This window comes from Homarus americanus, unplaced genomic scaffold (genome assembly GCF_018991925.1).
Source record: "Homarus americanus isolate GMGI-L3 unplaced genomic scaffold, GMGI_Hamer_2.0 scaffold32929, whole genome shotgun sequence".
Lineage (NCBI taxonomy): Eukaryota > Metazoa > Arthropoda > Malacostraca > Decapoda > Nephropidae > Homarus > Homarus americanus.
Window position 1 is genome coordinate 22,925,315 of NW_024737097.1, and position 23,920 is coordinate 22,949,234.

The 23,920-nt window shown below is 37.5% G+C and overlaps 3 protein-coding genes across 3 annotated transcripts; 2 read left to right on the forward strand and 1 right to left on the reverse strand.

The window, feature by feature from the left end:
* Positions 1-6,900: 6,900 nt before the first annotated feature.
* On the reverse strand, positions 6,901-11,152 carry LOC121873348 (transmembrane emp24 domain-containing protein 1-like). Its single transcript, XM_042376896.1, has 5 exons — positions 10,968-11,152; positions 9,552-9,655; positions 8,667-8,862; positions 8,171-8,338; positions 6,901-7,662 (listed from the first exon to the last, which is right to left on the reverse strand). Exons 1-5 carry the CDS (start codon positions 11,133-11,135, stop codon positions 7,579-7,581), a joined length of 720 nt encoding a protein of 239 aa, XP_042232830.1. The 5' UTR covers positions 11,136-11,152; the 3' UTR covers positions 6,901-7,578.
* Positions 11,153-11,791: 639 nt separating this feature from the next.
* On the forward strand, positions 11,792-13,080 carry LOC121873349 (ubiquinol-cytochrome-c reductase complex assembly factor 2-like). Its single transcript, XM_042376897.1, has 3 exons — positions 11,792-12,020; positions 12,218-12,352; positions 12,896-13,080. Exons 1-3 carry the CDS (start codon positions 11,944-11,946, stop codon positions 13,029-13,031), a joined length of 348 nt encoding a protein of 115 aa, XP_042232831.1. The 5' UTR covers positions 11,792-11,943; the 3' UTR covers positions 13,032-13,080.
* A 134-nt stretch (positions 13,081-13,214) lies between these two features.
* LOC121873347 (probable methyltransferase-like protein 15 homolog) lies at positions 13,215-23,573 on the forward strand. The gene is made up of 5 exons (XM_042376894.1): positions 13,215-13,767; positions 14,454-14,612; positions 16,259-16,511; positions 21,667-21,811; positions 23,099-23,573. Exons 1-5 carry the CDS (start codon positions 13,343-13,345, stop codon positions 23,308-23,310), a joined length of 1,194 nt encoding a protein of 397 aa, XP_042232828.1. The 5' UTR covers positions 13,215-13,342; the 3' UTR covers positions 23,311-23,573.
* The last annotated feature ends 347 nt before the right edge of the window (positions 23,574-23,920 follow it).

Genomic DNA, 23,920 nt, shown 5'->3' on the forward strand with positions numbered 1-23,920 from the left:
TAAGCCCGGACCTACAGCCTAGAAAACAGTGCGTTAATGTTCGAAATAAGGCAAACAGAGTATTGGGTTTTATATCTAGAAGTGTAAGTAACAAGAGTGCAGAGGTCTTATTGCAACTATATCTTGCGCTAGTTAGGCCGCACCTCGCTTGTGCGGTTCAGTTCTAGTGCCCCTATTATAGAATGGATATCAATTCACTAGAGTCGGTGCAACGAAGACTGACGAAAATGATTCCGGGACTTAGAAACCTTCCATATCAGGATAGGTTAAAGAAACTTAACTTGCATTCCCTAGAAAGACGAAGAGTGCGGGGAGATATGATAGAAGTAATTAAGTGGGTGAAAGGAATCAATAAAGGGGATATAGATAAAGTTCTTATAATATCCATGCAGGATAGGACTCGGAGCAACGGATTTAAGTTGGATAAGTTTAGGTTTAGGAGGGAGATAGGAAGGAACTAGTTCACAAATAGGGTGGTGGACGAGTGGAACAAGCTTAGCAACTTTGTATAAGTGCCGGAATGCTGGAAAGTTTTAAAAGGAGGCTATATAGATTCATTGATGATAGAGAGTGGTAGTAACTCTCGACAGGAGCTGCCATGCACAGGCCAACCGGCCTATTGCAGACTCCTTATTTTCTTATGTTCTTATGTTAAACGACCCATCCACCCCATATCTTTGTATGTAATAAGTCATTTTTGTTCAATGTATATTTTCAGCCTTCTGGCTGCATTACTTTTTCAATAAACCGTTAATTATTATTTTTTATTATTATAATGATAAGAAGCTATGGTGTTGGTGGTACAGTACAGTATACCCGTCACTACTGTGTCCAGGAGTTAGTCCCCATGTGAGGAGTGTTATCCAGTGTAACACTACCAAACATGGTAGGTTTTCTCCATGTACTTCAGTTTCTTCCTGCATGGTGTTGTATTAATACTGGTCAATGAACGTCATAATAAAGAACAGACCAAACACCTGAATGGCTAAAAAGCGGACAAGTGGTGGAAATAAAAAACATTGTTTGATGGACTAAGAGAATACTTGTGTAGCAGCTCGTGGTCCACACTACTCAGGTGAACTATAACTAAGACCTAATGGCACAGCTGGCCTTAAGTCATCACCAGTAAATAAAAAAGTGGATCAATATTATGTCATAAGAGATGAAACATTATCAAAACCGAATTAAATTACAAAAATATACTGTAGTTTGGAACTCTTTTATTCAAAACACCTGAAAAAAAACTTGCTGGATACAATACAAATGGCAAGTGAAAGTTGTTATTTTAACAAAAAAATAATACAGTTTATTATAGATGTACATTGTGTCTATTTTATTCTTGGACTCATGATTACATTACAGTGAAACCTCCATATAAACGTTTTTAAATGGAGGGTTTGACATTTAATGGATCATCGATATAACAAAATTTCCTCTCCATGTAGTCCATTAGAGGTTTCACTGTATTATTTAATGAACAAGGAATTGCAGTACTGTACTGTACAGTACTGTATTTTGTCCATTATTGCATCCAAATTTTATGTTGATTATTAATTTAAAAATTACACAAACATATTTTGTCTGTCAAATGAACAACAATAAACTTGATAAACTATAATTTGAGTCTAACAAAGGGACAGTGATTTTGATATACAGTACTGAAGTCTAGTCATTTATTCCCTGTATAGTTATGTTTCCTGGTCAACACACCAAACACATACAGTACGCAAGTGAAAAAAAAAAATTCATCTGGACTTTGAGCAAAACAGTGGAGACTGACAGTACGGTATTGTAATTAAGGGACTCACAATAACAGAACCAGCAGTAATATCATCGTTATTATACAAAAGCTCTGCATGAAAAAATAACAAGCACTGTAGACCACAAAAAATGGTTCATAGCGCACGTAACAAAGAAATATTGGCAGCTGTAGAAGAAATGTATAGTACGCAGGTAAAATCTTTATGCAGTTCAGGTATTCAATTCTCATACCTCATTACTGCTATGGTACTAAGCAACATTCTCTATTCAACCTCCCTTTATTGTAGATTTACCCTGGGGTGGAAAGGGTCAGCTAAGCAGGTTATCATGGCACAGTACCATATACAGGAAGCCAATATAATCACACATTAAATCTGTAACTGAGTCATCTTCTCCCCTTAACGGCTCCACTGATGAATATTTATAGTGCCCTAAAAAACTGTTGCTGGGATAACATGGAAACTCGAGTGTACGCACGTATTTACCTTCTAGAACCATTTGTTATTATATGCAGACGATGTCTACTGGTACATAGAGGAAGGTGGTGGTCAGCATTTCCATTAAATTAAAAAATATCTGGAGGAACACAACACCATATCAAAACTATTATTGTTTTATCTGTTCTGAAGGTGTCAAAAGTTTGCTCCCTCCCAAACTGAAGCAGTATCGACCCTAAATGAGATAGAACAACACACCAGCACCAGATGACAGTCAGAGTAAATCAGTTTGGAGACTGAGTCCTGTGACTGTTTCACCACTGAGAGCGAACTTTTGACCCTGACTATACATGTGTAAGGAAGGACACTCAAAAGGTACAATGATTGACTAAAATCATTATAATGTACTGTACCTTTAATAAATGTAATGAAAATGACTCGTAAATTTTTGTACATCTCAGTAGTACAGTAACTGCTCGGAAACATCACTGTATACTGTACTAACTAACTCATTCACTACTGTCATTAATTATAGTATACCAGTAATGTAAAGCCAAAACTGTCATGATATATAAAACAGTGCAGTGAATCATAACACAATTCACACACATTAAAGGTTTTACAGTAGGATCTCTGAAATTTGGTTCGGAAAACTAAACTTTGGATCATTTCTGGCCTGGACCATAGATATATTCCAACACTCAGAAAATAACCCCCCAAAATCAATTTTTTTTTTGTACCCATTAAGTAAATCAAATATACACTTATTTTTCCTTTTGTCTATTAACTTCTTTCAGTTTTCAGTGTTCCCAGTAGTTGTAGTATACATGTAATGTACAGTATAGTCAGTAAAACAAGCATCGACCACTCCAACGTTGATGGAATAGAAAATGACCATTAATCACCTGATGGCAGTCACCACAGGTATATGTTTACAGTTTTCACACAATGTTTTGTATTGTTATGGACAGCAGGATGATCCATACTTTTTTTTACTGACTGTAGAATTTTTATATACAGTACTGTACACAGTATCTTTATTTATTTCAAGCTGGTAAATTTTCCATTTCCCGGTACAGTATACTGTATATACATTATATAAATCAACAGTTGGTTTATCCCAGAATTCTGAAAGAGTCAGGCTTCAATCAATCCAAATTTTAGAAGTTCCACTATATAGACGTACATTATCGGTGAACACATTACAAGTCTGGTCACTTGTGTTTTTTTTTTTTTACTTCTTCCCAACCTGATGTTACAACATTTGTTCCTTATACAGTACAGTAATCTAAATTCTTAAAACTTAAATATAACAAAAACTTGCCGATCTTTGAGGTACTCTTGGTGATGTGTACTGTGTGTCGAGGACCACCGGACACTACCGGGTACTTAACAATGTGCCACTTGTGCTCACACACCCAAATCTTACAATGATAAACATAAAAACCACTGAAGGAACCAATATATGATGCAGTACTGTATAATAATAACAAATTCTAAACATGGCTCTACACAGCGGCACATTATTTTCATCACATTTTAACTGCCATACATCTACCTCCTTCCCTTTGTTACAAATGAATAAAGAATAAATTTAATAAAAAATTCCTGTATCTTCACACACAATACAGAAAGACACTTAAAGAAAGGTCCATCAAAACTTTTAACACATTCACTGTTACTCAGTCAAAAGTCCTGTTGTCTCTCCTGCTGCTCAATGAACCTCAAGATTCAGACTCATGAACCCGAAACAACAGTGGACAGAATAGTGCATCTGTTTCTACTGCTTTGTGTTCACGAGACTGAATCTTGGGGTTCATGGAGTACTAGGAGGGGCGACAGGACTTTTCACCATGACTATACATTAAATCAACAGCATCGTCACAGGGCCACGCGTACCTCTCACAAAAAACCACCCACAAGTGTTCAATTGAAATATATTCAACCTGTACGTGATATCCTTATTTAAAAAAAAAATCAAGTTATACCGGTAGTTATGATTTAAGTGTTTTGTGCACTTGAAGAATGAGAGGTGTGACGTGTAATGCATATTTTGATTCATTGGTCAGTCAGTACCCATAAGCCGACACTCTTAAATAATACTTACACTACCTTTGTCTATTTCAATCTCCAAGAAAAGAAAAAAAAATTATCATCCAACATTAAGGATTTCTTTTAATGTCAATTTCTAGAAAAAAGTTCATTATGGCACTGAATTATGGACACTACAGCACAACAAAACCTTCAGTATAAAATATTTCTCTTGTATATCTATTGCATTCCATTTCTCAACAGCCGAAAACTCAGCCTCTAAAATTAAACATGACACCAAACTTATTATTTGCACTTTTTAACATAACTTTAAGAGGTAAAAAAAGGTTTCAGTAGCTTACAAATTTATGATATAAATAAAAGAGACTTGATATAATGCTGGATAATGCTGCAAATATGGCCTAAAAATGTACTAAAAAAATCACACGACAAACTTTCTCCAACACACACAAACAAGTTCAAACAATATATATACATTACTGTACTACACAGTAAATATATATACAGGTGCTCCTCTACTTACGAACAAGTTACGTTCCTGAGGCTTGTTTGTAAGTCCAACTTTACTCTTGTAGATACCAAACATATTGTAAAAAATGAAAAGATTATGTATATTTAGTTCAGCTATACCCTTTAATACAGCCTTAAAACCCTGGCTCACTCTTCTTCTCTTAGGTAATGTTTGTTCTATCTGGAATTTTCTTCAAAATAATCCAGTCTCATCCACATTAAACAGCTTTTCTGGCAGGTAACCCCCCCTTAGTGATGATGTTTGTATCTCTGAAAGTTTGTAAGGTGAACGTTGTTATGTAGAGAGCACCTGTATATATCTATATATATATCTATATATATATCTATATCTATATTATATATATCTATATCTATATATATATATATATATATATATATATATCTATATATATATATCTATATTATATATATCTATATATATCTATATCTATATCTATATATATCTATATCTATATCTATATATATATATATCTATATATATATATATATATATATATATATATATATATATATATATATATATATATATATATATATATATATATATATATATATATATATATATATATATGCATATATATATATGCAAGTACATCACTGTAGGTGCGCGTGATCCAGGTATATGCTGATAACCACAAGGAAAGAAGAAAACACGAAGTTCCCAAGCGCTTTCGTGTAACTCACATCTTCAGGGGTGAGTACAGGCTGAGGAGAAGTACAAAACAAGGTGTATATATACAGTGGAGGGTGCGATCAGGTCCACAATGGTGAGGTATTAGGTAATGACCCTATTAATCTTTACAAAGCACCCCAACGGTCGGTAGTCAGGTCAGAGGGTAAGGTGACCCAACCTTCTCTCCTGGTTACAAATCTTCTTAATTATAAAATTGTCCAGTTTGTACATGCCATTACTTAAATTCATGTTGACTGCTTCGGTATGTTTAATGAGACTAGATTCTATAATGTTCCTACTGTCAACTGAATTACAAGGTAATAATGAGGAGGCATTATCCCAGTCAATGCAATGCTTATTATCCCTCAAATGAACAAACAGAGCATTGGATTCCTGGCCTGTCGTAACACTATATTTATGATGTTTAAGTCTAGTTACAAGATCTTCACCTGTCTGGCCTAAGTAAAACCTATTCCATTCCTTGCAAGGAACTTTATAAATGCAACCACCTGTATTGTTGGGGGAGTTCTTGATTAACATTTGCTTAACAGTGCACGAGTTTTTAAATGCCACATTAACGTTCCAGATTTTTAGTTGTACAGGAATTTGAGAGAAATTTTTGTGAAATGGTAATACTAAGAGATTCTTATGGTCATGGGTGGGCTTGGGATCGGTTCTATAGAAAGATTTCTTAGTAATGTTTAGGCATTTGTCTATGAAGGATCTAGGGTACTTAAGGTTCAAGCCAATATTATAGATATATATTTATATTCCTCATCAATGAATTCCGGGCTGCAAATTCTCAAAGCACGTAAAAACATTGATGAAAATACTGACTGTTTGACTCTATTATGGTGGGCAGAATAATAATGAATGTATGAATACACATTAGTAGGTTTCCTATAAATACTGAACTTAAAGGAGTTACCTATTCTGTGGATCAGACAGTCTAGGAAAGGCAATTTACAGTCCTGCTCTAATTCCACAGTGAATTTGATTGAGGGGGCTAAGTTGTTAAGGTGTGACAGGAAAGCTTTTAGGTCCTCATTACATGGCCTCATTACCTAATACAGATACCTGACCATTGTGGACCTGATCTCACCCTCCTCTGTATATATACACCTTGTTTTGTACTTCTCCTTAGTCTGTACTCACGAAAGCGCTTGGGAACTTCGTGTTTTCTTCTTTCCTTGTGGTTATCAGCATATACCTGGATCACGCGCACCTACAGTGATTTACTTGCATATATATATATATATATATATAAATCATGTAAATCCACTATTGATAATCAGACAGTCTGTGTATTCATCGTTTTAGCAAGACTATCTGCATACCTCTGAATATTTAAATACAGTGTCGCCTTGGTAACTCGTGATTTCATATATATATATATATATATATATATATATATATATATATATATATATATATACAGTATATATATATATATATAGGCTTACCCATCTGTTACATCATTACTACATAAACAATTTGTGCTGGTGAATATTAAAACTGCAAACTATGGTAACAATTAAAGAAAATGCATTCTATTGATTATTAAAACTGTAAACTAAGCATATAAAAGGTGCATTCAACTGTAAACAAGGCATGTAATGGTAAACAAAGCATGTTTAATAGCTGCATTTAAATGTAAACTAAACATATATGCACTCAAATGATTATTAAACCATATGCTAACAAAGTAATGGGTGATCACAATGCTCGTCTCTAAAATTTTAAAAATTATTAACCTGAATGAATTGGCAACGTCCAATAAAACTTAAGTCCTTACTACCAAGAGCTGAAGGATCACTTCCATGTTCTTCATAAAAGTCTAATAAAAAACATGAACTCCATCTCATGAGAGTATTATGTTTATGTTTCTGATACAGTACAACTAGTTCTTCTTTTCTAACTATCACTTCGCTGTAACAAATGACGTACATTGTTCGCATGTATGAAAAATACTAAAAAAGAGCAATGTCTGCCAACAATACCTGACCAGTTTAATAATCCTGAATGCCAAATATCGATATACAGTATTTGAACATATTGTAAACTTTGGCTAGAGACTTTTTTCACCTACGTAGAATTACTGTAGTACCTCATGTTTTAATAGTCCTAAGAAAACGTAGATGCAGCTCCCTTCTTCCATATACCGTGTAGCCGAGACTTATCATCAAACAGGCTTTTCAATAGTACAACCTGAGGATGAGGAAATGAAACCGTTATGGACTTTGTTAGATCATCATACAATAACTGGTACCTTAAAATACCGAGAATATATGAAGGCCAATAATGAGAACAGCTTGGTCTGACCTCCTTCCTTCTCACACGGGTAGCTTAGACTGTACTGTGGTATCCACTATATCAATCATTTAGTCTTAATACAGTACAGTTCAGTAATACTTTTCTTAAACATTAAAAAAAAGAATTCCTGGAAAGCAACAAAGAAATATTTTGCACTTCTACTTAGTTACTGAAGAATGGAAGATTAAAATCTGAAAAATATATACTCTATCCTTTTCTGGCTGACTTGTGGGATATACTGTACTACTGCCATTACTTGTACAGTACTGTGAAGTGTACAGCAGGGGACAGTAGGGGACATTATCCCATCGGACAAAGACATAACATCAAACATTAAGTCTTCTCATCCGATTAGAGCTTCAGTAAAAGTTAATAAAATAAGTAAATATTAATTGACACTCACCTGAATTATTCCAGTGACCAACATGATCACCACATTAACTATTGACCAGGTATTGACCTTGCTACAGTTGTTCTCGGCCACGTTTCTGTCCCGCGCCTCATAAGCTCGCAGCTGATCCTGCATAAATCTGGACTTGGTGAGGTGTCCACGAATCCTGTCCATTGCGCCCTGAAATTAATAGAGAAAATTAAAACGTAATTCGAGCTAAGATCAAGGTTGAGGGAACAAAATTATTGTCAGTTTGCCATCAGTAAATAAAGTAATCACCCTGTGACCCACTAATACATAATGATAATTCTGCAATGTTTTAATGAAATTAGTGTTACATCTTTCTGTACGTTGATTTACCATACTGGCTGTGATTCCTGTGAACAACAATATATGAGAAGAAACCCACATTTTGTCTGCCATTGTGGGTGTCTCTTCATGACATAAAATGTATAAAATAAAGATTTTTGGCCAGATGAATTAGTCAGAAAAATGACCTAACCCGTACCTTTATGTCCTCTATTTTCATTTCATAAATATCCTCTGCGGTGACACTGGCTTCAAACCCAGAGTCCCAAAGGTCGTCATCGTCGTCGTCATTTTCGTTCTCTATCATGACTCCGAAAAAGACAGTCTTCGTATTGAAGTGCGAGAAGGTGTTGTCCCAGCATATCCGGTAGTCGCCTTGTTCAGACATTGTCGTTCTGCAAGATGAATAAATATCAGGCGTATCATAAACAATGACACTGGGGAACACATCCTGGAAGATACAACAGTATGTATATAGAGGAAAAGAATTGTTTTTCAAAAGTTATCCCTTAATTGAGAGCCATCATCAGTGGAAGTTAACAGTCTGTATGGCAGCCATCATCAGTGGAAGTTAACAGTCTGTATGGCAGCCATCATCAGTGGAAGTTAACAGTCTGTATGGCAGCCATCATCAGTGGAAGTTAACAGTCTGTATGGCAGCCATCATCAGTGGAAGTTAACAGTCTGTATGGCAGCCATCATCAGTGGAAGTTAACAGTCTGTATGGCAGCCATCATCAGTGGAAGTTAACAGTCTGTATGGCAGCCATCATCAGTGGAAGTTAACAGTCTGTATGGCAGCCATCATCAGTGGAAGTTAACAGTCTGTATGGCAGCCATCATCAGTGGAAGTTAACAGTCTGTATGGCAGCCATCATCAGTGGAAGTTAACAGTCTGTATGGCAGCCATCATCAGTGGAAGTTAACAGTCTGTATGGCAGCCATCATCAGTCGGCATTTCATGTTCCTTGCATTTTATTTCTGGGTATATGGAGGGGAATGGGAAATTGTTAGCCACCAGTTAAGGGTTAAGGCAGCAGAGAATATAAATTTAAGTTTAGCGGCACAAGGGTAACGTCTCCCACCTGTGAGATCCTTCTCCTCTCCGCAAGTCTTGTACGAGCACCGTTCCTAAGGGACCAGCCACGTAAAAATTAATATCTAGTTCACCTTGGCCACCATCAATAACCTGCAAGGAAATGCAAGATTGAGTTCAAAGTATCCACAATATCTGTAAAAACAATTTTCAAAAGTAAAGAACACAGGGTATTTTTGCATTTACACACCGCACATTCCTACCACTAATGCATTATCATATTCTGATAAGACGTCTAATTATAAGATAATTTTCATCTGCTGTATTACATTACCGGCGGAAATGTATAATAACTGTGATAGCGTTTCCAAAATTTTTTCTCTTTTCTTCCATTAATCTTACGCCATTATCGCCTGCCTCACCTCCAACACTGTGTGTCTCCTGCGTCTCCTTCATAAATCATCATGCGCATGCGTTCCCGTACATGTCATGCGACCAATCAAAAGCGTTTTGTTTTTGCAACCAATTAAAATGATTTTGGGTTTAATTCGCAGTACATTTGGCCCAATCAAATTCAAGTTTTATTTTGGGTCTCTTATATTTAGAAATTCAAGTTCAGTTCCGACCATGGAAGTCTGTGATGGGTCACTTAAATTAAATGGAGCTGATTGCGAGTTTTGGGGGAAAAAACGAAGAAACTATAGCATTTTTTGATTGAATGGTGTTCTTCCAACCTCAGTAAGGTGTAAGAATCTCAGAGTCCAACGACGAACAAGAACCAGGCCAATAAGGTAAGAAATAGGTGATTCCATCATATGGTGAGAGTCAGTTAGGTTAGGTTAGGTTTGGTTTTTGTTTTTCTAGTGTTTTTTGGTGTATTTTGCCATGATTTTTTTCAGAAAACGTCCAACGAAAAAAAATTGATAAAAAAACCCGGCTAATTTCCGCCATAAATGAAGGTCATATTCGGTCTAAACACACATAAATACACTAGAAAAATATATTTTTGACTTTCTAACAGTGGGAGGTGACATTGCAAATTTACTGAATACAGTATTTGCGTAAGACTCTTGATATCACCTGAATATGAAACACCAAAGTTTATTTTCATTGACTGTAAAAAAGAACCTTACAAACTGCTTTAATACCTACATCTAATAGTGTATTGATGACCTGAAGGTGAGTTAAGTGTCACAAGATATCATAAATTCTGAAGACTAATTACACACGCAGTCAATCACTTAATTGGGGCCCCAACGATACATCCTTCATCAAGACCCATACGTGGTTAACTCTGTGGATGATGGTTAACACTTTGAGGACGATGGTTTAACTCTGAAGACGATGGTTTAACCCTTCAGGACTCCAAGGTTCTAAAGGTAGGTGAGTGAAGAAACAGAGGGGGAATATTTAAGGTTTTAAGTGAAGGGTGACGTGTCATGGAGCGGTGACACCTCCACCTTACCTGATACTCCACATCAAGTGTCTCTCCAGCTTTAACCATCTCGTAAAAACATTCTTCTGTGCCGGCTTTAACCTCTACCGTCATTTCTCTCTCTATCTCTCTGCTGTAGGATGTGTGGACGAGGAACATGGTTAACAACACTAGATATATCTGACTGTGACTAGCCATTGTTTACACCTCAACCTCTCAAGGCACAACTAACCTAGTTTTATTATTTACCTTTTATACATAATGTGTTCATTTACCTTTAAAACACACACACACAAACACACACATATATATATATATATATATATATATATATATATATATATATATATATATATATATATATATATATATATATATTTTTTTTTTTTTACATAATTAATAAAATTCCTTTAGAGACATTAATAAGTGCCAGTATATTTGTTACACATTTCTGGATTTCTAAATTAAATTGTCTCCAGATGTGGTAGTGATTAATGATAAAGTTTGTTTATTATGAGAAACCATTAACCTTTACCCGTTGTGCTGTAACACTACTGTACAAGGTGTAGTTGATGTAGGAATACCACCAATAATAATATTTATTTATAAACTTTAAACTAGAAACATTTTGTTACTTGGTAATAGACAACCCACATTTTACATACAATACTGATAAAAATAGTTTATATTGGTTCGTAAAGGTTAAATTGGGTTATTATTTGTTTATAGATATATAAAAAAACTAGAATTATTTCATAATAGACTAAATAGTTAAATAAGATATGTAGATTTAATTGAAAATAAAATAAATTATGTAGGCATTTTATTCCACCTGTGGTTATATATTAAAGTGTGTGCTGGGAGACCCTGGCCACGGCGTGAAGCACTGCCCCTGTTACGTCTTGGCTCAACCCACGCCCACCGCCCACAACCCACGCCCACCGCCCACAACTCGTTCATGGAGTAGACAATAAGTTCATAACGAAGAGATTATATTAAACTTGTGATGGCAAGAAGTAGTTACCGAAATTTCATGAGATTACTTGATAAGTGGCCTGTGGACCCAACCAAAGCCGGGGGCAGGTAATGGATAACTTTATACTGTACATGGAGAGATATGGATATAAAGATAGGTATATGGACGGATAGGTAGATATATAGATCAATATCTACACTGCTACATACGTCAAATAACATTTCATTCATCTTATTGCTGTACACAGTTGAGTCAAGCTTCACAACTGCCTGGGACAGTTTAATGGTTTCTCTGGTCATCACAGGGACCTCGGGGAGCACCTACGGGTCCTCGTCACCAGAGGCTTTAAGCTCGGGGATGCCACACATGTTGATCAAGTCGAGTGTCACCGGATATATTCATCACTAAACCGTATAGCATCAAACACACATTCTAAACAGTGAGTATAGGTTTACTTTAACAATGTTGTATGTCTTATGGTAAATGTTTATTGTTCAGTATTATTACTTGTGTATAAAGTACTGTACTGTACAGTAGGACGTTTGGTTTAGGCCTGGGTGGTTAGTACCTAATCTAACCTAACCTAACTGTGCCAAATCTTCAGGTAAACCAAAGGTAATTATATAGGACTAACCCACGGCCAAAATTGATTGAAAACAATTATAAAAACGTCGGATTTTTATTGTTATATTATAGTAGATACTGTTGTAGTAATATGTTAAAAAAGGGATTTTTGTATATTATTTGTTACTTAACATTTGTGGTTATGAAGAACAGACCTAACCAACCAAACCTACCTAACCTTACCTACCTTCCCTGGTATATTAAACAGAAAGAACTTACCATGATATGGTGAAATTTGAGGCATTTCTGGACGTGAGATATGGCTGCATCGGCGCTATGCAGTCCTGGTGGGTTAGTCCTATATATTAACCAAACCAAATTAGTGTTTATTCTCTTACAACAAACTTGTGTTTTGCAGGTACCCGCGCTCGCTAACAAGCACAGCAACAGGTCTCTCTGTCGAGGAGTGCCGTCAGATCTCATCCAAAGAATTTTTAGAAGAGATGAAAGAGCATGAAAAAGGCTTCCTCGCACGCTTGTTCAAGAGAACTTAACCTTACCTGAATTGTTCTCCTGATTACATTTTAACAGCCTTGTACATCGGAAGAGCCTTTATTTATTAACCCTTAGACGGCAGCCATTATCAGTGGAAGTTAGCTGTAGGGGCAGTGGCCATTATCAGTGTAAGTTAGCTGTACAGGTAGTGACCATCATCAGTGTAAGTTAGCTGTAGGGGCGGTGGCCATTATCATTGGAAGTTAGCTGTTGGGACGGCAGTCATTATCAGTGGGAGTGTCATGTTGCTTGTGTTCCATTTATTACATATAGGGAATACTTTGCCACCGGCCAAGGGTTAAAACACACAATGGGTTCTTTATTGTTTAATAATACGAGTAGAGGACATCTTAGAAATATCATGAGAATCATAGAGAGGAGTGATGTAGACCTGTTAAGATTTCCAACTTTCCTAATGTCCAAAAAGATTTCCATGTCAAGTATGAAAGATACAGTCACATGCCAAGAACCTCTCAGCCAGGCACCACCATCCCCCAAACCCGTTGCTCATATACCTGTGATGGCGAGAGAGGTGTTAGAGTATCTCGCCCCAAGAGACAATGCTGTTATTCTGGACACTACCTTCGGGGCAGGAGGTCATTCTCGGAAAATTCTGGAGAGTTGTCCGGGTGTGAGATTAATGTGTTTAGACCGAGATCCCGTTGCCTACAAGTACGCTGAGGAGTTACAGAGAGAATATCCTAATAGGGTCTTTCCTCTTCTCGGCAAATTTAGGTACAGTATATTGATGAAAGCATTGTACTAATTGTTTTGTAGGTAATGGTTTATAGCTACGGGGAGTCCATGAATTATCTGACCCATTTTAGGACTTGATATACACCAAAGTATTGTAAATAGAAGACATTGGGGTTTTTCATACTTGACGAACTGAGGGAAAATAATTAATGGGATGACCGTGAAGCAGTGTATTAACTCTGCTTTGTTGTGTCTACAATATTTTTGTGGATGTTCGTGAATTTTTAAAATGGGTTGGGTGATTGATGGACGTCCTGTACCATATATTGTGTTAAGAGCTTGAAGCACCACAAGGAAATACATAAAGTACTACAGTCTCTCCTCGACTTACGGTGGGGTTCTGTCCCGTCGACCAGGTCGTAAGTTGAAAAGGCAAAAATAATACATAGAAATTCTAAAATGGGTGTCTCTTTTTCTTCTCAGCACCACAAAACTCTCACTTTTACGCTTGCCAGCCGTTTTAAAGGAAATTACAAACAAAAATTTTGTCGGTACACAGCGCGATCACTAACGCAGGGACTCGAAAATACGTAATGTTGAAAATATTTTATACGACCATGGCCGTCGTACGTCCGGGTTGTCGTAAATCAAGGAGAGACTGTATAATGTTCTTCAGAAGGTTGTACATTGAATTACCCTCTGATATAAGAATCTTCCTTTTCCAGTGAGCTGCCTTTACTCCTGGCAAAGCTGCAGTTGAAGAGAGATACCATCGACGGAGTGTTGATGGATCTGGGCGTCTCATCGATGCAGTTTGATACACCCGAGCGAGGCTTCATGCTCAGCCAAGACGGACCATTGGATATGCGTATGGATAATAACAGGTAAATGGATGGATGGATATTTATTAGTACAGGTGCTCCTCTACTTACGAACGAGTTTCGTTCCTGAGGCTTGTTTGTACGCAAGTCCAAACATATTGTAAAAAATGAAAAGATAATGAATATTTAGTACAGCTATACCCTTTAATACAGCCTTAAAACCTGGCTCACTCTTCTCTTAGGTAATGTTTGTTCTATCTGGAATTTTCTTCAAAATAATCCAGTCTCATCCACATTAAACAGCTTTTCTGGCAGGTAACCCCCTCAGTGATGATGTTTGTGTCTCTGAAAGTTTGTAAGGTGAACGTTTTAAGTAGAGGAGCACCTGTATACAGTTCAGCATGTATAGTATAGACCAGGGTTCTCAACCAGGGGGAATTCAGGTTTTCAGGGGGGGGAAACTGATTCGGGAGCAAGAGATATGTTCGATGAGAAATCAATCACAGAATTTTGGCCCTTGATGTGCGATTCCTACCCAAAAGTGGCAGAAAGAGCTATCCGTGCATTGCTTCCGTTTGTGTCGACATATCTTTGTGAGTCAGACTTTTAAACTCTGTTGCAAATTAAAACGAAGCAACGTAGTAGATTAGAGGTAGAAAATGACCTGCGTTGTGCCCTTTCAAGCACTCCTCCGCGTATCCCAGAATTGGCGAAGAAAAAACAATCACAGGTTTCTCATTGACTGTAATCTTCATCTGAATAAAATTAATTATAAATTTACAATATCGTGGTATTCTATTGAACTTTTTGTTTATTGCATTATGCTTCAGTTTGGTCTGTTAAGTAATTCATTATAAATAAAAAAAAAACTATTTTACTTTTATTCAAGTTTTACAAATCCATCAACATTTTCAATTGGAATTTAATTTGTAAAACTCCACTATAAAAATAATCCATGTAAAATTGTAAATGTATATGTACTAATATGGAAAAAATAAAGGATTTTCAGTATTATATGCATATTATTTGGAATGCATGGGGCAAACAAGGTTGAGAACCACTGGTATAGACAATACTGTACACATATACATTTCAGTATGTATGTAGACAATACTGTACAGTTATACAGTTCAGCATGTTTATAGATAATAAAGGTATACAGTTTGCCAAGTATATAGACAGTACAGGTATATGGTTCATCATGTATATAGACAGTACAGGTATATGGTTCATCATGTGTATAGACAGTATAGGTACAGCTCCTCCCCGACTTATGACCACCCGGACATACGACCGCCTCAGTCGTACCAAACTTTTGTCAAATTACGTGTTTTCAAGTCCCAATGCCAGTGTTTGCGCTGTGTACTGACAAGATTTTCGTTTGTAATTCACTTCAAAATGGCTGGCCAGCTTAAAAGTGAGAGTTTTGTGGTGCTGAGAAAAAAAGAGGCCCATTTTAGATTTTCTATTTATTATGTAAGCATTTTCGACTTACGGCCGTTTCGACTTACGACCTGGATTTGGGTCCCTAACCCCGTCGTAAGTCGGGGAGGAGCTGTATATGGTTCATCATGTATATAGACACTGCAGGTATAAAAATAATGATAAAAATCAGTCATTTAGTCAAGGTGTAGAAATTATATCGAATATGAGTTTGTCCACAGAATCTCTCTTAATAATGTAGGTAAATAGATCTTCCTTCATCACAGAGATCCAAACCAGTTGACAGCAGCAGATATATTAAGCCACATAGATGAGGACTCCCTCTATAAAGTCCTCAAGTATTATGGCGAGGAGAGCAACGCCCGGAAGATCTCTCGTGTTGTAGTCGAGTCTCGCCATCTGTTCAGGAAGCTTCACACGACCAAAGAACTGGCAGAGTTGGTAATGTCCGTGACTGGTGAGGACGGTAGACTAGACAAGCTGAAGAGATATTCCCATCCTGCGACCAAAACATTCCAGGTTTGTACTGTACAGTGAAACCTCCATATAACGGACTTCTCTTTTCACATAACCCGTTAGATGGGGGTTTAACATCGAATGGACCCTCGATAAAATGGACTTCCATCCCTATCATAGTTCTTTAGATAGAGATTTCACATTTATTGGGACCCTTGATATAAAGACTTTCCTCTCCATATAGTCCTTTAAATAGAAGTTTTACTGTATTATTTCTTATTACATATACTACTGCATCATCTGGAGAATGCACACCCTAGCTTATTGCACCTAAGATTAATATAACCTGTCACAGTCTCCCTTATGCTGTAACATAAATATAATCAGAATAGGGAAATAAAGCATTTACTTAAAAAGTATATTAAACAATACAGTGGTCCCTAGGTTAACGAGCACAATCCATTCCAGTAGGTTGCTCGTTAACCGAAACCATTGTTTCAATGGGTTTTTGGGTAATTGGTTTCAGCTCACCGAAAATTGCCTAAATTCAACAAAAATGGCAGAAAAGTTCACTTACTTTGAGGTGTGTATGTAGAAGGCTCCTGGATGATGATGATGTGAATTTGAAGTGGGAGGTGGAGGAGGAGAAGGGAGAAGAGAAGGAAGTGGAGGTGGAGGAGAAGCATTTTACTGCTTCTTGGAAGGTGAGTCACCTTCCATGAAAATGTCAGGAACCTCTGGACTGACAGATTCTCCACCATGAACATCCTCTCTCCTTCTTGAAGTGGAAGGCTGAGGGATAGCATCTTGTTCCCTCTGCCTTTTACTGAAGAAAGTGTCAATTGTGGTCTGTGGGGCATCTGTCCTCCTCACCATTAACTTATGTTTAAAGAAGGAGACCACTGAGTCCTCAACATGACGCAAAGTTAGTTCAGTTTTTTCCACTTCTGGGTGCTTTGAAGCCAGTTCCCTGAACTTCTCCCAGTAGTAAATTACATCTTTTAACTGTTTAGCTGACATATGGTCATCACTTTCAATTTCCTCCTCACCACTGTCAGCCTCTACCTGTAACATCTCATCCAGTTGCTTCAAGTCATCAGGAGTAAGTTCCTCCTCATGAGACATCACAAGCTCTTCCACATCTTCCTCCACTTCAAGGCCCAATGACTGACCAATGGACACAATCTCCTGGTCCAATTCTGTTTCTTCCTCAAATCCCTCAAAATCATGGACTACTGATGGCCACAGTTCTTTCCATGAAGAATTGAGGGATCTAGTGGAGACTTCTTGCCATGATGACACGATCAATTTTACAGCTTCCAGGATGTTGAATTGTGTCTTCCAGAAATGTTTCAGTGTTAGTTCAGGATCATTGGAAGTTGCCTGATGACACATCCTAAACATTTTCTTCATGTACAACTTCTTGAAGTTGCTGATCACATTCTGGTCCATTGGCTGTATGATTGATGTAGTGTTTGGAGGCAAAAACAACACTTTCACAAAGTCAAATTGATACTCCAAATTTCTGGCAAGGTCAGGGTCATGACCAGGAGCATTATCCATGAGAAGAGCCTTTAAAGGGAGTTTATTGGTGGTTAGGTAGCTCTTGACAGAAGGGCAAAACACATCAACAGCCCATTCATTAAAGAGCTGTCTTGTCACCCATGCCTTACAGTTGGACTTCCAATAAACTCCAAGCTTTGTTCTTACCACTTTCTGTTGCTTGAACACCCTGGGGTTTTCAGAGTGGTAGACAAGCATAGGCTTCAGTCGGAAATCCCCTGAAGCATTGGCACCAAGCAATAGAGTGAGACGGTCTTTCATGGGTTTATGCCCAGGTAAAGAGGCTTCATCTCTGGTGATTAATGTTCTTTTGGGCATCTTTTTCCAGAACAGCCCAGTTTTGTCCACATTGAACACTTGCTGTGGAAGTTAATTTTCTTCGCCCATCAGTTTTTAAATACATCTAAAAACTTTGCTGCCCCTTCCTTATCAGCACTAGCAGCTTCATCATGCCTAACAACACTGAAAATATCAATTCTTTTCTTAAATTTTTCGAACCAGCTTTTGCTGGCCCGAAAATCTTCAAATTCTGTGCCTCAAGAACCAGGTTGATCTGTCTTTAAATGTTCGTAAATCTCCCTGGCTCTTTCACAAATGAATTCAGTAGAAACTGAATCACCTTTCATCTGTTTTTCCCTAATCCAGATGATAAGTCACCTCTCAGTTTCTGCAATTAGGGATCTACTTTTAAACACTCTTGTAGATTTGTCTCTCACTTTCACTTCTTTAAATTTGTCTTTCTGTGCAAGAATTGTCGACACAGTTGATGTCGACATGCCATATTCTTTGCATAGCGCATTTGTTCTAATGCCTTGTTCATGTTTTTTTATGATTTCCTTCTTGGTTTGGATTGAAATCGCTTTTCTTGATCTCTTAGGTCCCATGCTGGATTCAAACAATGTCAACACGTGCTTTTCAAAGTTAAACTTGTTGTAAATAATGAATATTTTCTTTAAAATAACACTGCACTGCGCTATATATTGTCAATATGTAAAATAAATTCCAAAATGACAAATAATTTGCTTGGAAACACAGAAAAAAGCATTTAGTTGAAGAGAGTCTCAAGCAAGATGTTACCTCCAGTGAAAACAGAGAGAGACTAACGCCTGTTTGCTGTGTTAAGAGGCTGGATGCCGCGCATTAAACTAGTCACTTTACCTTCAATTATGTTCAATAATTATTAAAATGACTAAAAAATTTAATATTAAACTTTTAAAATTATTGAATAGTAATAATTTCTTGATATATACTAAAATAGTAAGGAATTTAAGCCCTAGAACCGATTAATGTATTGGCGGACTAATACTACAGCTGGTTGACTGCCCAGTGCAAGCCAAAACTTGTTGAGGTCAGCTCGTAAGAAACTCGTTAACCGAGGGGTTGCTCGTTAACCGAATTTAAGAATCTTATGGGAGGGAACTCGTTAACCGAGGGACCACTGTAATGGTTTCACACGTGCTGATAGCTTCCACAAAGTTTACATTAATATCAGTCTTATATCTTAATCCAACAATATGCTCTCTTTCTACTTTACAAGATGCTTCACAAATAGATTATAATATCTTATGACTACCAGAAAACACTGGATTACCCTTACAACCTGTGGGTTTTTCACTACCACGTCCTTCACCAATAATACCCAGAGAGAGAGAAAGAGCTTGTTTACATTCTTCATTTAAACCACTGCAATATTCTCACATTGAAAACTGTTTCCAAAAATCATAAATTAATGTTCTTTAATCATATCAGTTACTAAAACATATCACAAATCAGAGTAACCAAACATATATCGCAATTTTAAGAAGACTTTAACTTTCAGTGGTTATAGGGTGCCATGAGAAAACGAGACACTTAATGGGTTGACTGAAGAAAACATAAGTACATAACAAACCACCCTGACATTATTTGGGAGGATGAGAGGTTTCCATTAGGGTGGTTAATTTTTAGGTTAGGTTACCATAAGAGTAGTTAGATTAGTGTTAGGGTGGTTATCTTTAGGTGAAATAAGGAGTGGAGATTCTTCAGGTGATTCCCTTTGATTTTACTGTACAGCAACTTGATGTACGGTCTCTCCTTGACTTACGACGGGGTTCCGTCCCGACGACCAGGTCGGAAGTTGAATTGGTCGTAAGTCGAAAAGGCGAAAATAATATATAAAAATTCTAAAATTGGTGTTTCTTTTTCTTCTCAGCACCAAGAGAACTCTCACTTTTACGCTTGCCAGCCATTTTAAATGGAATTACAAACGAAAATTTTGTCAGTACACAGCACGATCAAACGTCAGGACTCGAAAATACGTAATTTGAAAAATATTTTATACGACCGCGGCGGTCGTATGTCCCGGGTTATCGTAAGTCGAGTTTGCCGTAAGTCGAGGAGTACCTGTATTCAGAATATGAAGTGTGAGCGTTCTATGTAAGTGTTCAATAGTGTGGTTAGTGTTGTGGTCATTGTAAAAGAATAAATATGATTTTGATAGAAAGATAGATATTTATTCAGTAAGAATATCATACAAGTATTTTATTTATTAATTTTTTTTTATTACGGGGAATAGCCCACCCGGGCACAGGTACTCATGCAGGTATACAAACAATGTATTGTCGCTCAAAAAAATATCTAAACTTGGCGGGGTTGATGAATTTCAGAATGAACACTGCGACTGCAGTTGTCTTGGTAGAGCTGTCAAAAACTCAAAATCCTTCATCCGTTAGTTTTACTTTTATCCACTTCGCCACTGATCGGCTTGTTAGCCGCCTGGGCGGTCGGTTGCATCTTTGTTACACACTGTTGGGAAGTACTGGGCATGCACCGGCTCCTGAATATATCGGAACCTGCTCCAGTGCTGGTCAAGTCTGGCCTTGAATGAGCTCAAACTCGGTGCCGTCACAACACTGGTAGATTGTTCCAAGAGTTTACAATTCTCACTCCGAAAAAGTTTGCCCTCATAGTTTCATGGACTTGTGGCTTCTTTAACCTTGAGCTGTGACCCCTTGCCAGCTCCAGGTATGTACATTCGACCAAGTAGTGCCGTCTAAGATGTTTGAAACGCCGAGATGTTTGAAACGCTGGTACCACACGTGACATTGCGTACGGCTCAAACAATCCTCCCCATAAGCCTGTTGCAACATCTGAAAAGTCTCCTTAAAAGTTTTTCCCAATTTGAAACGGAATTTCACGCAAACACGTTGCTCTTCAAGATCCTTCATTATTCAACTTGCAACAAATCGCCAAGTGCACTAAACACACGTTCACTCTAGCGTGTGTAGCTCGATGACTAATTGACGTGGCGTGATGCGGCTAGTGTGAGACTAAAGGTCAAGATCACCGCTGCACAGCGCTCCCGTCGTGAGCACGCTGCGCCGGCTCGTTGGCGCTCTATTTAAAAAGTTTCGTTTCTTTTTGGACAGACCTCGTATATATAGACAGTACATACAGATATACAAGCAGTGTGCATAGAAGGTACTTATATTTTGTTTTTAATATTACCCGGTACTTCTATAGCCATGTCAACTGAGTACTTTATAAAGATGATCATATCTTGTTTCAAATTTGTTATGCTGTGGATAATATTTTGCCATCATTACTGTAAGCATCACCCATCCTCTGACCTGCCATCATTTCTACCATCTTATGTACAGTATGTGTCCTCTTCCAGGCGCTGAGAATCCTTGTCAACAATGAGTTAAATGAACTGGATTATGGCCTCCGTTTAGCTCACTATTATCTTAAAGCAAGGGGTGTGTTAGTGGCCTTGTCTTTCCATTCACTCGAAGATACTGTAGTGAAGCGTCACATAACAGGTGAGTCGTGCTCCTTCGTTCCTTCTCACTTTGTTGGGGTCAAGTGTAAATCTCGTAGCTGTGTTTTCATTTTTCCTTCTTTCACGCTTTCAAGAATTTTTTATTTATTTAATTAATATTTTTTTTTTTTTTTTTTTTTTTGCTATTGTGCAGAACCCAAGTTAAGAGCACGCACACACACACCACATACCTTTCAGTCATTCTTCTTGCTGGTGGTAGAGTGGTACCGCTCTTGCCTTCGCAAGCGAGCTGTCACGGGTTCGATTCCCGGGCCGGTCAAAGTTGTTTGGACATACTTCCAAGCCCCCATTAGTCCCTGTTCACCTAGCAGTAAAGTAAGTACCTGGTGTAAATCGAAAGTTGCGAATTCGTGTTCAGGGACAAGTTGTTGGAGCTTCCAATAACTTGATGACATAAAAAAAAACCATTGACTCTTCAGGCTTCTATGCCCTTGACTCTTCAGGCTTTTATGCCCTTAACTCATGAGACATAAAGGCAAGCATGAACTTAGCATGCTTCCCTGTTGGGCGCTGTAAACGCTTCTGCGCTTCACCTTACACAAGGATGTAGGGGAGTGCCCAATAAATAATAAAAAAAAATAAAAATCTTCTTGCTATCATAGATATATTCCGCTATGCTTTGTCCTCCCTGTCTACAACAAAGCCCCAGATATCTACTACTGTATCTGGTTTACCCATCACTTGACACAGCCTCACAGAACACCATACAGTATACTGTAAGTATCCATCAGCTGCACACCCTTCCTCAAATATCACACCTCACCACAATTCCCAGTAGTTCGTGTGTGTGTTGGCTCTTTTTGTATGTCCACGATCCTTCTTCCTCCATACTTCCATCTCATCCCCCTCTCCCTCCTAACCTCCACCTCAGAATTGAATGCAACCTGGGTTGGTTTGAGTCACATGAAACATTAGGGATTTCATCTTGGTGACCATTTGAATGGTGCACACTCTTCATAGTTGCATTATACTGTACTGTATACTATATGACTTGAGAAATAAATCTTAGGTCTTGATTCATGTTCCTCTCTCTTGGGGTCTTCCTCCAGGGGTACAGGTATTCCTCTTTATGGTTACTCCTCTTGGGAAATACTGTAGAGCCTAAATTCTAAGGAAATGTATGAGATCTTTCTGTTGGGGACTCAATGACTGTCAGTCATACAGGGCAGAGTAGGGAATCCTGAGCCTCTTGTTTCTTCTTTAGTGTTAGGGAGTGACAAATTCCTTTATGAACGATATTTCTAATACAGAATATTTCGCTCTGAAGGAGTGGACATTGATAAGACTTCAGCAACTATCGGGTTAGGTGTGACCAAACATCGGAGCGCACTGTCCACGTATTCTCCCAGGGAGATGGATGTTCTCATGGCCAAGAAGTGGGAGTCACTGACCAAGCACGTCGTCTTGCCCTCCGAGGAAGAGGTTAAAAGTAATCCACGGGCGAGGTCGGCCAAGCTTAGGGCAGCTGTCAAAGCATAAATGAGATTGTAAGTCTTAGAAGCTTATGATTTTTGTAAATACAGTAGTGAAGCTTTTCATAGATTTACAGTATGTTTTTACAAAAGAAGATCAAAATTTAGTGGTGATTCATTTACAACATAAATTAATGTAAGCAGCACTGCATACAAGTGGTTGTGTATACAGTATACTGTACTCTATATATTCCAGTATATATAGACAAAAATCTCAACAGATAATAAGGATCCTGTATGATTTGTATAATAAAAATTATTTAAATAATATTAATCTTTTTACTGACCAGCTAATTTAGAAGTTTTATCAAAGAAACAATAGAAATAAATATTTAAGTTATCATAAAACAATTGTGTAGACTACAAAATTTTCTTAGTTATGATAGAAGGAATTGAGAACAAGGAGTGAGGAGGAGAACATAGAAGTTGGGGGTCACTTGAAGATTAGCCCCTAGCTTCTTATACCTGGTGATTATGCACACTTGTTACTTGGGGCTTAGGTTAGGTTAATATTAGGGTGGTTAATCTTTAGGTGAAATAAACTGAGGGTTAAACTTTAGGTGAAATAAAGTAGGGGTTAATCTTTAGGTGAAATAAACTGGGGGCTAATCTTCAGG

Bases quoted from the DNA above. Each gene is read 5' to 3' on its own strand.
- LOC121873347 (XM_042376894.1), top strand. From the start codon at position 13,343: ATGGGTTCTTTATTGTTTAATAATACGAGTAGAGGACATCTTAGAAAT. The intron at 13,768-14,453 runs GTACAGTATATT...TTCCTTTTCCAG, and splicing joins CCTCTTCTCGGCAAATTTAG to TGAGCTGCCTTTACTCCTGG. The intron at 21,812-23,098 runs GTGAGTCGTGCT...TTCGCTCTGAAG, and splicing joins AGTGAAGCGTCACATAACAG to GAGTGGACATTGATAAGACT.
- LOC121873349 (XM_042376897.1), top strand. From the start codon at position 11,944: ATGGCAAGAAGTAGTTACCGAAATTTCATGAGATTACTTGATAAGTGG. The intron at 12,021-12,217 runs GTAATGGATAAC...TGGTCATCACAG, and splicing joins CCAACCAAAGCCGGGGGCAG to GGACCTCGGGGAGCACCTAC. The intron at 12,353-12,895 runs GTGAGTATAGGT...TGTGTTTTGCAG, and splicing joins TCAAACACACATTCTAAACA to GTACCCGCGCTCGCTAACAA.
- LOC121873348 (XM_042376896.1), bottom strand. From the start codon at position 11,135: ATGGCTAGTCACAGTCAGATATATCTAGTGTTGTTAACCATGTTCCTC. The intron at 8,863-9,551 runs GTGGGAGACGTT...TTCATCTTGCAG, and splicing joins AGAGGAGAAGGATCTCACAG to AACGACAATGTCTGAACAAG. The intron at 7,663-8,170 runs GTGAGTGTCAAT...CCTCATCCTCAG, and splicing joins TGGTCACTGGAATAATTCAG to GTTGTACTATTGAAAAGCCT.